Raw genomic sequence first — 13,831 nt, forward strand, 5'->3', positions numbered from 1 at the left:
TGTGGAGAGGTTACGCAACCTCAGCAGCAGCAGCTCCTGACACAAGATGGAGCAGAGGAAGGTGACGAGTCCTGTGTGAAGAGACACTGGAATATTCACGTCATGTGTCCGTGGCTCCACAGGCGCCGCGACTCAGTGTTAATGCAGAGAGAGATCTGATAAAAGCACGTGGCAATCGTTAAACAGGAATTTATTAAAATCTCACTTTCCTGACATCCTGGACTGACAGCATCGTGTATGGAAGACAATTAAACAGACAACATGAATGGGTCTGATTAGTTTTTAACGTAAATATCCAAAATACATAGTGAGGAATAGGCTTTATACACAGCTCCACTACTTCCTGAACTTAAACAAGCTCCTTTATTTCCTGTCTAACATTATTGGACAAACTGATGAATCCAGGTGTGTGTCTGACTCTGACCTCAGTAGTCACAATGGTCAGACACGACTGGATTAATCAGTTTGTCTAATAAGACAGGAAATAAAGGAGCTTGTTTAAGTTCAGGAAGTAGTGGAGCTGTGCATAAAGCCTATTCACAAAAATGTTGGAAATTGTAATTCTCACAATAAAGAAGGAAATTCACAGGTGAAAACATGACCTATGTTGAGGTAATAATTTGAATCTGTGTAGAAGCTGAAAACATGATTAATTTAAATTTACAATATCTAAATATTTCGGCTATATTATAGCCGCCCCCCCCCCCCCCCCCCCCCTCCTTTAAAGATCAAGTGGATTCATTTCAAAACTGGTTTTCCTGGTGTTCATTCACAAGTCCATTTTTGGGGAAGTGAAGCTGAGATGGAAATTTTAAACTTTAACATCAGGAATATTCACTTCTGTTTTGATCAGTTCATCTGACTGAAATTCAAGAGGAAGAACTCTGGGTTTGTTCAAGTTTCAATGTTATCCCAAATTTTGGTTTCTGGAATAAAGCTGAATTTAACTTGAACCTGAGCAACAAATATTTTTAATGCTTTCTCTTCATTAGACAACACAAACAAATTACTTAAAACTGACCCATGATCTTAACTTACTTATAAAACAGAATCCATACTAAACGTTTATTTTCAGGTCAGTTTTATGTATCAGAAGTGGTTCATTTAACACATTAAAGCCTACATTTGAAATTGCAGACAAGTCCTGTCCAGTCTTTCACAGGTGTTTTTCAAATTTATTTCTCAGATATAAATTTTCATATTTTCAGCTAAATTCTGTCACTTGATGGATTTTTAATGTCACTTTTGACTTTTCTCTCCACGTAGTCTGTCCATTTCACACCTGAATTTTGCAGGTGTTAAAATGTTTTTTGCCTTTTTACCCAAATGTTTTTTGGAATCTGTGTGTTAGTGAGTGTTTTTGGTTGGTGTACCTTCTCTTTTTTCCTGTAAGATGATCCTGAAACCAACACCTGCCTCTTTCACCAGTGGGTGGTTAGAATGAAGCCTTTCAGTTTCCATAGAGGAGCTTTACTGTCTCATCACAGCTTTGTCTTCTTCTTAAGTCGTTGATTTGTGACTGTCAAGGAACAGCAACAAACACTGTGTATGAACACACACAGAGGCATCATGTAAAATTTATTTGGCTTTATTGCTCGCACTGTGCATACTGCAGATGTTTTCAGAAACCTCAGTTACAGCGACTCCTTGTGGCTGTTCTGCATCACTACAACTCTCTCACCAACGCACTTCGGCCATGCCAGGAGACGTGCTGTGTATCTAAGACATCTACACCCACTAAATGATCACCCAACAGCAAACACACACACACACACACACACTGCTCAGTAGCTCTTGTCACTGTAAACCTTGTGTCGTCTGGCATGGCCGCCGCGCTGTAACGTTCTCCGTGTGGTAGAGACGGCGTGTACTGTAGAGCTCTGGGTATACATGGAGACATACAAAAAGGGACAGACTAATAATTTCAAAACACAAATGTGGTGCAAAATAATGCAGATTCATTCATTGGGTGGAAACACTCGTACAGAAATTTCAACAAAAATTAATACGTAAATCAAATTAATCTACTGGTCAGGGCGTCTATTGACTAATAATAAGAGATTATATGTTAGGGCTGGACGATTAGAACCAAAATCTATAAGATGATAAATTCATACTCTTCTAGTATTTATTACAACAGTGCATGATCGTCCTCTGTGTCGGCCCACATCTGATATCTTTGTCCTGGTTTATTCCAGTACGACCAGTTAGACGGCTGGTCACTCTGCTGAACTTCCAGTTACAGGTCAGTGGCGGTTGTAGCTATTCTCAGTTTATTTATTAAGGAGTAATGATGGTGGGTTGTCACTGAGTGAATTTGATGCATCATCCAGCCCCATGGGCACACACTGTTTATATAGAAAATCTAAATTGTGAAACAGAGGATTGCCAGATCAGAAAGGGAGGGGGAGGGGGAGGGGGGGGTCCTAAGGTACAGTAGTTCTTTGCCTGGATGTAACTGCGCAAGTGCAAACTACAAACGAAGAGCGCACCTCGTCCTCCTCATACAGTAGCTCCGTGACAATCTGGCAATAAAGACATGTTGGTGAGAGCAGTCTACATCTGTCCTCCAATCTTCATATCCATCCATCCTTCATCGCTCCACACAAGCTTCCTCACTCATAACCGGAGCATGCTGACCTCTGAGCTCTGTGACTGCCTGTCCCTCTTGGCCAAATAAATAGAAAAACACAGAGAAAGACAGACAGGGAGGGAGGGGGGGGGCGAGGGGGGGGTAAGAGAGAAACCGGGTGTGTGTTTTGGTTTGATGGCAAGTGGGGTCTTGTTTTTCCCAGGTTATGACGACGTTAGTGTTGTTTCCGTGGGGGCCGGTGCTTCCGTGGCGTTCGTGGAGGCGGTTTCCGTGGTCGCCGTGGAGTCGGCGGGGTCGGTAGCCGGAGCTGCCGTGACTGTGACCGAGGCGGGAGGGGCGGCGGTGGATGTAGGTAAGAGGGGGGCCACTCCCTGAGGCAGGAGGGGGGGCAGCTGGGAGGGAAGCACTGTGGGGAGAGGGGGGAACGGAGCCAGACCCGGCAGGTTGAGGGGTGGGAGAGCGGCCAGGGACGGGACTGAAAGATAAAACACGTGTTACAGTCACATAACGATGGAATCATTTACCATGCTACATACTTTTAAGGGATAGTAGCATTTTCCAAATAAAAACTGCGTTTTTCCTGCACTTTGAAGGGCTGGAAAAAATTACATTACAGCGAACAATGGAACTGTGTATTTTTTTTCAGGTAAAACCTCTTTTAGGCCGCGAAAATAGGCCATTTCGTTGGGTCTGTTCACAACACTGTATGTTGTAAATCTCTGGGCAGGGCTATGGGCTGGCGTTGCTAACGGGAGGAGTGCAGAGAGTCTTCTACTGCAATTAAAGTACTTAGGGGCTATTTGTAGATCATACAACCCCACTTTAAAAAAAATGCTACTATCCCTTTAACACAGCATAAAGCCTGAATTCATTCATTTATAGAAAGCCTAAGTGGAAGTGGAAGTGAAGCTTGCCATGGGACCTCAATTCAGAAAAAATCTCCATGTAAGTGAACGGAAATCAAAATTTTATTTCGTGACCCGATTTAATTGTGTCATGAGAAAAATATATGACTTTAACCTACTTAAAGGTACATTGTGTAGGAATTACTCCCATCTAGTGGTGCGGTTGTAGATCGCAAGCAACTCAATCGTATTTTTCATGCTGCATTCACATGAAATTGGGCAGACGGCAGACGGACGACAGCCGAGGTAGCCGGAGCGATCAGTGTAACACGAGGCAAAACAATACACCTGACCCACGTTTTACCGGCTTTCTCTCGACTTCTGTGACTAAAATGACATCTGGTTTGTTACCGACGGCCGTCTGCCCGACTGCAGGTGAATGCAGCATCAGTGTAACGCTCCATTCCTCCTCACTGCGTTACCGCGGTGACTTTTCACAGACGCCACCTCCACCTGAGCCGACAGCTCCGGTGTCTCCGCTGAGTTTCCGTGGTTTCCTACCGTCATGCTGCCACTGAACGTAAAAATATGGCGACACCACATGGCAGCAGCTCCGAGCTTACCCGCTCCATGTAGATATGAACGATATGAACGGCTCATTCAGAGCTGAAAGGAACACTTCAGTTTGTTGATGGGGGGGATTACTGATTAATGAAAAACATACTTTTGAACCAAATAATCCATTTTCGTGAATAGATAACAGGAGAACTTACACAATGTCCCTTTAAAACATCGCGTTTCATGCCAAAAAATCTGCAGTTTGTCATAAAACGGCAACAGAAGAATGTATTTTGTATTTTTTCGTCACCTACGCCACCTGTAGTCTTTCTGGTTACGGATTTTGGGGAATTTTGATGTTTTAAACAGGTAGAGGTCATATATTTTTCTCATGACAATTCAATCAGATCACGAAATAAAAGTTTGACTCCCGTTCACTACATTTTTTTCTGAATTGAGGTCCCATGGTGAGCCTTACTTCCTGCTTCCGCTTAGGCTCTCTATATATGTAAGAGCAAATGAATGAATGGAGAATGAGACGATGTAAGCACCTTTCCAACCCACAGTGCATTGTGGGAGAAATTGTTTCGATCACAACTACATTCAAACACTTTTTATAATTATATGCAATGCTGCTTGAAAGTTTGTGAGTCCTCCAAACGTGGTGTCTGTGATTGTGACCAAATAATTCAATGTGGGACTCTCAACTGTCCAGAGAGTGGAAGTCCACACGGCCTCTGGTTTGTCCACATAATCTCTGGCTGAGTTTAAACAGGCAACTCTGTTTTCTTTAGAGTAGACGCTGCCACAATTTACATATCTATTCATTTTTCACTTGATGTGCATTAATCCCAGCTGCTGCCAGAGAGATCTGCATCTCTCTGGAGGTGATGTGTGGGTCGGCCTTTACCTGATTTATTCTTCTTCTGGTGCTTCTGATGCCGAGTTTCCTCCATTTGTAAATGATTTGTCTTACAGATCTGACCAAACCTCTCCTAAGGAATTGATTATTTAATAACTTCAGCACCCACATGAGTCCATTTACCTCCTTGACTTTACCAATGCAGCTGCGGTTCACTTACTTTCGCACATACTCTGATTCCATGTTTCACTTTCTCTGCTGGCTACACCCACTTCCCTCAAAACATTTACATGGAATTGATGAACATAAACCCGTCATTTTGTATATTAAAAAAAGAAAAAAAAGAAAAATCCAAACTACTCCAGGGGTTCACAAACTTTCAGGCAGCATTGTATGTTCTCCATTCATTTACAGCAGTGCTTTAAATATGTTGTGTTACAACGCCTGAAAACAAATCAGTGTGTACTGGTACTTGTCATCATCCTGCAGCCTCTGGTCAAAACAGTGTATAATGAGCGTGACTTGTTTGTTTACCTGTGGTCCCCGGTAAGATGCCGGTGCCTGCTAGCTGCACCGCGCTGAGGTCTGGGAGTGGCAGGTTGAGGTTGGGAAGGTTAGGGAGCGGAGGTAGGCCACCTGGGAGGGGCATCAGACCTACACACAAACACACAATGCCATGGAAGTGCAAACAAATCATTATTCATGCACATGTCTAATCACAGCCATTGTCACTCTGTACATCTGAAGTGAGGTAATGCTGAAACTGAACAGCCCTGTACATGAGGCCGAGCTACAGAATATTCAACTCATTTGACGGTTCGTGGTACAAAACCAGAGGAGACGTGAGAGCTTGTTGGTGGCTGATGGGAAAGAAGTTAATCCATTCTTCCTCTCAAATGTCCTACTCCCTATCCACCTTTTTCCAAATGTCAAAAACGTAAGTGGGTTTTGCTCTTCCAGTGGAATTGAATGTTTACGTTTCCATGGTTTCAGTTCTTTGGATCTTCTGTGGATCTTTTTTTCATTGAAAATATGTAAGACACATGGATCATGACACCAGCTTTTAACAATGGATGTCACACAAATGGACATCCTTTGTTAAAAGCCAGTGTTACTAGATCCATGCATTTACAGCAACTAGTGAAACCATGGAAGCGTAGACATACAATTCCACCAGAAGAGCAAAACCGGCTTACATTTTTGACGTTCGGAAACTTGTGGAAATGTATTTAGCCACATTGTATTTTCTTTGTCATTGTATATGTATTTCCTGTGCTTTTGTATTTTATGTCTGTTTTTTGCTGTTGTTTTTTATATGTAAGGTGACCAGGGTGTTGAGAATGGCGCCAACAAATAAAATGATTTATCATTATTCACTATTTTATTACTAATGGCAACTTGTCCTTAAGAAAACAAACTGAGCCTTGCAGTTGACTCTGACCTTTGTCTTTATTTTCCTACAGGGGTGTGAACACAGCTGTATGAATCTACACACGGAGCTGTAACACCTCTGCCACGTGTTTTGTGCTGCAAGTTCACAGCTGACTGAGCAAACTGATGACGTGGAGGCTGGACTGTCTGAGAAATCACCCACCTGGTAGCGTGGTGGCAGGGTTGAAGTTGGTGGTGGCGGGATTGAGTGGAGTGAGGGGGCTGAGGGCGGGGCTGCTGGAGGAGGGGAGCAGAGGGACCGTGGGCAAACCTGGCAGGAGGAACACAACACACCGGATTAGACAAGAGTATGACGTGGGTAGGGATGGGCATTTCGAATAATTTTCTAACCGAGTATCCTAACCTTGTCGTACCCGGGTAACCGAATACTGTAATAAAAAATAAAATGACGTCATGTCTGACGGACAGAGAGCATTTATGCCCCGGCTGCGCTCTGTCCGTCAGACATGACGTCATTTTATTTTTTATTACAGTATTCGGTTACCCAGGTACGACAAGGTTAGGATACTCGGTTAGAAAATTATTCGAATGCCCATCCCTACCCACGTCATACTCTTGTCTAATCCGGTGTGTTGTGTTCCTCCTGCCAGGTTTGCCCACGGTCCCTCTGCTCCCCTCCTCCACCAGCCCCGCCCTCAGCCCCCTCACTCCACTCAATCCCGCCACCACCAACTTCAACCCTGCCACCACGCTACCAGGGGGTGATTTCTCAGACAGTCCAGCCTCCACGTCATCAGTTTGCTCAGTCAGCTGTGAACTTGCAGCACAAAACACGTGGCAGAGGTGTTACAGCTCCGTGTGTAGATTCATACAGCTGTGTTTCACACCCCTGTAGGGAAAATAAAGACAAAGGTCAAGTCAACTGCAAGGCTCAGTTTGTTTTCTTAAGGACAAGTTGCCATTAGTAATAAAATAGTGAATAATGATAAATCATTTTATTTGTTGGTGCCATTCTCAACACCCTGGTCACCTTACATATAAAAAACAACAGCAAAAAACAGACATAAAATACAAAAGCACAGGAAATACATATACAATGAAAAAGAAAATACAATGTGGCTAAATAAATTTCCACAAGTTTCCGAACGTCAAACATGTAAGCCGGTTTTGCTCTTCTGGTGGAATTGTATGTCTACGCTTCCATGGTTTCACTAGTTGCCATAGTTGCTGTAAATGCATGGATCTAGTAACACTGGCTTTTAACAAAGGATGTCCATTTGTGTGACATCCATTGTTAAAAGCTGGCGTCATGATCCATGTGTCTTACATATTTTCAATGAAAAAAAGATCCACAGAAGATCCAAAGAACTGAAACCATGGAAACGTAAACATCAATTCCACTGGAAGAGCAAAACCCACTTACGTTTTTGACATTTGGAAAAAGGTGGATAGGGAGTAGGACATTTGAGAGGAAGAATGGATTAACTTCTTTCCCAGCAGCCACCAACAAGCTCTCACGTCTCCTCTGGTTTTGTACCACGAACCGTCAAATGAGTTGAATATTCTGTAGCTCGGCCTCATGTACAGGGCTGTTCAGTCTCAGCATTACCTCACTTCAGATGTACAAAGTGACAATGGCTGTGATTAGACATGTGCATGAATAATGATTTGTTTGCACTTCCATGGCATTGTGTGTTTGTGTGTAGGTCTGATGCCCCTCCCAGGTGGCCTACCTCCGCTCCCTAACCTTCCCAACCTCAACCTGCCACTCCCAGACCTCAGCGCGGTGCAGCTAGCAGGCACCGGCATCTTACCGGGGACCACAGGTAAACAAACAGTCACGCTCATTATACACCTGTTGACCAGAGGCTGCAGGATGATGACAAGTACCAGTACACACTGATTTGTTTTCAGGCGTTGTAACACAACATATTTAAAGCACTGCTGTAAATGAATGGAGAACATACAATGCTGCCTGAAAGTTTGTGAACCCTGGAGTAGTTTGGATTTTTCTTTTTTCTTTTTTTTAATATACAAAATGACGGGTTTATGTTCATCAATTCCATGTAAATGTTTGTGGGAAGTGGGTGTAGCCAGCAGAGAAAGTGAAACATGGAATCAGAGTATGTGCGAAAGTAAGTAAACCGCAGCTGCATTGGTAAAGTCAAGTAGGTAAATGGACTCATGTGGGTGCTGAAGTTATTAAATAATCAATTCCTTAGGAGAGGTTTGGTCAGATCTGTAAGACAAATAATTTACAAATGGAGGAAACTCGGCATCAGAAGCACCAGAAGAAGAATAAATCAGGTAAAGGCCGACCCACACATCACCTCCAGAGAGATGCAGATCTCTCTGCAGCAGCTGGGATTAATGCACATCAAGTGAAAAATGAATAGATATGTAAATTGTGGCAGCGTCTACTCTAAAGAAAACAGAGTTGCCTGTTTAAACTCAGCCAGAGATTATGTGGACAAACCAGAGGCCGTGTGGACTTCCACTCTCTGGACAGTTGAGAGTCCCACATTGAATTACTTGGTCACAATCACAGACACCACGTTTGGAGGACTCACAAACTTTCAAGCAGCATTGCATATAATTATAAAAAGTGTTTGAATGTAGTTGTGATCGAAACAATTTCTCCCACAATGCACTGTGGGTTGGAAAGGTGCTTACATCGTCTCATTCTCCATTCATTCATTTGCTCTTACATATATAGAGAGCCTAAGCGGAAGCAGGAAGTAAGGCTCACCATGGGACCTCATTCAGAAAAAATCTCCATGTAGTGAACGGGAGTCAAACTTTTATTTCGTGATCTGATTGAATTGTCATGAGAAAAATATATGACCTCTACTTGTTTAAAACATCAAAATTCCCCAAAATCCGTAACCAGAAAGACTACAGGTGGCGTAGGTGACGAAAAATACAAAATACATTCTTCTGTTGCCGTTTTATGACAAACTGCAGATTTTTTGGCATGAAACGCGATGTTTTAAAGGACATTGTGTAAGTTCTCCTGTTATCTATTCACGAAAATCGATTATTTGGTTCGAAAGTCTGTTTTTCATTAATCAGTAATCCCCCCCATCAACAAATCTGAAGTGTTCCTTTCAGCTCTGAATTTTGCCGTTCATATCATTCATATCTCCATGGAGCGGGTAAGCTCGGTGCTGCTGCCATGTGGTGTCGCCATGTTTTTACGTTCAGTGGCAGCGTGACGGTAGGAAACCACGGAAACTCACCGGAGACACCGGAGCTGTCGGCTCAGGTCGAGGTGCGTCTGTGAAAAGTCACCGCGGTAACGCAGTGAGGAGGAATGGAGCGTTACACTGATGCTGCATTCACCTGCAGTGCGGGCAAGACGGCCGTCGCTAACAAACCAGATGTCATTTTAGTCACAGAAGTTGAGAGAAAGCCGGTAAAACGTGGGTCACGTGTATTGTTTTGCCTCGTGCTGACGGACCACTTGTTTACATAGAGCTTGTTTATGCCGTTACGTGCAGCGGCTGTCGTCCGTCTGCCGTCTGCCCAATTTCATGTGAATGCAGCATGAAAAATACGATTGAGTTGCTTGCGATCTACAACCGCACCACTAGATGGAGTAATTCCTACACAATGTACCTTTAAGTAGGTTAAAGTCATATATTTTTCTCATGACACAATTAAATCGGGTCACGAAATAAAATTTTGATTTCCGTTCACTTACATGGAGATTTTTTCTGAATTGAGGTCCCATGGCAAGCTTCACTTCCACTTCCACTTAGGCTTTCTATAAATGAATGAATTCAGGCTTTATGCTGTGTTAAAGGGATAGTAGCATTTTTTTAAGTGGGGCTGTATGATCTACAAGTACTTTAATTGCAGTAGAAGACTCTCTGCACTCCTCCCGTTAGCAACGCCAGCCCATAGCCCTGCCCAGAGATTTACAACATACAATGTTGTGAACAGACCCAACGAAATGGCCTATTTTCGCGGCCTAAAAGAGGTTTTACCTGAAAAAAAATACACAGTTCCATTGTTCGCTGTAATGTAATTTTTCCAGCCCTTCAAAGTGCAGGAAAAACGCAGTTTTTATTTGGAAATGCTACTATCCCTTAAAAGTATGTAGCATGGTAAATGATTCCATCGTTATGTGACTGTAACACGTGTTTTATCTTTCAGTCCCGTCCCTGGCCGCTCTCCCACCCCTCAACCCTGCCGGGTCTGGCTCCGTTCCCCCCTCTCCCCACAGTGCTTCCCTCCCACCTGCCCCCCCTCCTGCCTCAGGGAGTGGCCCCCCTCTTACCTACATCCACCGCCGCCCCTCCCGCCTCGGTCACAGTCACGGCAGCTCCGGCTACCGACCCCGCCGACTCCACGGCGACCACGGAAACCGCCTCCACGAACGCCACGGAAGCACCGGCCCCCACGGAAACAACACTAACGTCGTCATAACCTGGGAAAAACAAGACCCCACTTGCCATCAAACCAAAACACACACCCGGTTTCTCTCTTACCCCCCCCTCGCCCCCCTCCCTCCCTCCCTGGCTGTCTTTCTCTGTGTTTTCTATTTATTTGGCCAAGAGGGACAGGAAGTCACAGAGCTCAGAGGTCAGATGCTCCGGTTATGAGTGAGGAAGCTTGTGTGGAGCGATGAAGGATGGATGGATATGAAGATTGGAGGACAGATGTAGACTGCTCTCACCAACATGTCTTTATTACCAGATTGTCACGGAGCTACTGTATGAGAGGACGAGGTGCGCTTCTTCGTTTGTAGTTTGCACTTGGCAGTTACATCCAGGCAAAGAACTACTGTACCTTAGGACCCCCCCCGCCCCCCCTCCCTCCCTTTCTGATCTGGCAAGTCCTCTGTTTCACAATTTAGATTTCTATATAAACAGTGTGTGCCATGGGGCGGATGATGCATCAAATTCACTCAGTGACAACCCACCATCATTACGCCTTAATAAATAACTGAGAATAGCTACAACCGCCACTGACCTGTAACTGGAAGTTCAGCAGAGTGACCAGCCGTCTAACTGGTCGTACTGGAATAAACCAGGACAAAGATATCAGATGTGGGGCCGACACAGAGGACGATCATGCACTGTTGTAATAAATACTAGAAGAGTATGAATTTATCATCTTATAGATTTTGGTTCTAATCGTCCAGCCCTAACATATAATCTCTTATTATTAGTCAATAGACGCCCTGACCAGTAGATTAATTTGATTTACGTATTAATTTTTGTTGAAATTTCTGTACGAGTGTTTCCACCCAATGAATGAATCTGCATTATTTTGCACCACATTTGTGTTTTGAAATTATTAGTCTGTCCCTTTTTGTATGTCTCCATGTATACCCAGAGCTCTACAGTACACGCCGTCTCTACCACACGGAGAACGTTACAGCGCGGCGGCCATGCCAGACGACACAAGGTTTACAGTGACAAGAGCTACTGAGCAGTGTGTGTGTGTGTGTGTTTGCTGTTGGGTGATCATTTAGTGGGTGTAGATGTCGATGTAGATACACAGCACGTCTCCTGGCATGGCCGAAGCGCGTTGGTGAGAGAGTTGTAGTGATGCAGAACAGCCACAAGGAGTCGCTGTAACTGAGGTTTCTGCAAACATCTGCAGTATGCACAGTGCGAGCAATAAAGCCAAATAAATTTTACATGATGCCTCTGTGTGTGTTCATACACAGTGTTTGTTGCTGTTCCTTGACAGTCACAAATCAACGACTTAAGAAGAAGACAAAGCTGTGATGAGACAGTAAAGCTCCTCTATGGAAACTGAAAGGCTTCATTCTAACCACCACTGGTGAAAGAGGCAGGTGTTGGTTTCAGGATCATCTTACAGGAAAAAAGAGAAGGTACACCAACCAAAAACACTCACTAACACACAGATTCCAAAAACATTTGGGTAAAAAGGCAAAAAACATTTTCACACCTGCAAAATTCAGGTGTGAAATGGACATACTACGTGGAGAGAAAAGTCAAAAGTGACATTAAAAATCCATCAAGTGACAGAATTTAGCTGAAAATATGAAAATTTATATCTGAGAAATAAATTTGAAAAACACCTGTGAAAGACTGGACAGGACTTGTCTGCAATTTCAAATGTAGGCTTTAATGTGTTAAATGAACCACTTCTGATACATAAAACTGACCTGGAAATAAACGTTTAGTATGGATTCTGTTTTATTAGTAAGTTAAGATCATGGGTCAGTTTTAAGTAATTTTTTTGTGTTGTCTAATGAAGAGAAAGCATTAAAAATATTTGTTGCTCAGGTTCAAGTTAAATTCAGCTTTATTCCAGAAACCAAAATTTGGGATAACATTGAAACTTGAACAAACCCAGAGTTCTTCCTCTTGAATTTCAGTCAGATGAATTGATCAAAACAGAAGTGAATATTCCTGATGTTAAAGTTTAAAATTTCCATCTCAGCTTCACTTCCCCAAAAATGGACTTGTGAATGAACACCAGGAAAACCAGTTTTGAAATGAATCCACTTGATCTTTAAAGGAGGGGGGGGGGGGGGGGGGGGGGGGGGGGGGGGTGGCAGCCAAAGTGAAATATTTAGATATTGTAAATTTAAATTAATCAGGTTTTCAGCTTCTACACAGATTCAAATTATTACCTCAACATAGGAGGTCATGTTTTCACCTGTGAATTTCCTTCTTTATTGTGAGAATTACAATTTCCAACATTTTTGTGAATAGGCTTTATGCACAGCTCCACTACTTCCTGAACGTAAACAAGCTCCTTTATTTCCTGTCTTATTAGACAAACTGATTAATCCAGTCGTGTCTGACCATTGTGACTACTGAGGTCAGAGTCAGACACACCTGGATTCATCAGTTTGTCCAATAATGTTAGACAGGAAATAAAGGAGCTTGTTTAAGTTCAGGAAGTAGTGGAGCTGTGTATAAAGCCTATTCCTCACTATGTATTTTGGATCTTTACGTTAAAAACTAATCAGAGCCATTCATGTTGTTTGTTTAACTGTCTTCCATACATGATGCTGTCAGTCCAGGATGTAAGGAAAGTGAGATTTTAATAAATTCCTGTTTAACGATTGCCACGTGTTTTTATCAGATCTCTCTCTGCATTAACACTGAGTCGCGGCGCCTGTGGAGCCACGGACACATGACGTGAATATTCCAGTGTCTTCACACAGGACTCGTCACCTTCCTCTGCTCCATCTTGTGTCAGGAGCTGCTGCTGATGCTGATGCTGAGGTTGCGTAACCTCTCCACAGGAAATATTGGTCACACTGCAGGAATTAAGACTTGTAAGGCAATCTTTATTGCATATGGTAGCGTTGCACCCCCACACCACTAATGTGATCTGACATGTAGCTCACTAATGGCTGCGCTTTACATCTGTCTACACATGGCTCTTCATTAATCACATGGTGTGTGTGTGTGTGTGTGTGTTCCACTGTTAGTTTGTCCAGTGGATGAAAGTACAACTGAATTAAAGTGGAAACAGACTTCACCTCTTTCATTGCATTTCATCACTTGCTTTCATTTGGGAGCACAAGCTACTTCCTGCAGTTAATGCACCTGTCATGTCACTGGAGCTACGACTGTCTTTGTTTAC

General features: G+C 43.3%; 1 protein-coding gene across 1 annotated transcript; it reads right to left on the reverse strand.

The window, feature by feature from the left end:
• Positions 1–1,572: 1,572 nt before the first annotated feature.
• LOC311000620 (uncharacterized protein) lies at positions 1,573–6,725 on the reverse strand (the record flags this gene model as incomplete). The annotated part of the gene is made up of 4 exons (XM_083991360.1): positions 1,573–3,068; positions 5,393–5,512; positions 6,453–6,560; positions 6,713–6,725. The coding sequence occupies 4 exons, from the start codon at positions 6,723–6,725 to the stop codon at positions 2,797–2,799; spliced, it is 513 nt and encodes a 170-aa protein (XP_083847486.1). The 3' UTR covers positions 1,573–2,796.
• Positions 6,726–13,831: the final 7,106 nt, after the last annotated feature.

The sequence above is a fragment of the Trachurus trachurus genome, assembly GCF_905171665.1.
Source record: "Trachurus trachurus genome assembly, chromosome: 17".
Classification (NCBI taxonomy): domain Eukaryota; kingdom Metazoa; phylum Chordata; class Actinopteri; order Carangiformes; family Carangidae; genus Trachurus; species Trachurus trachurus.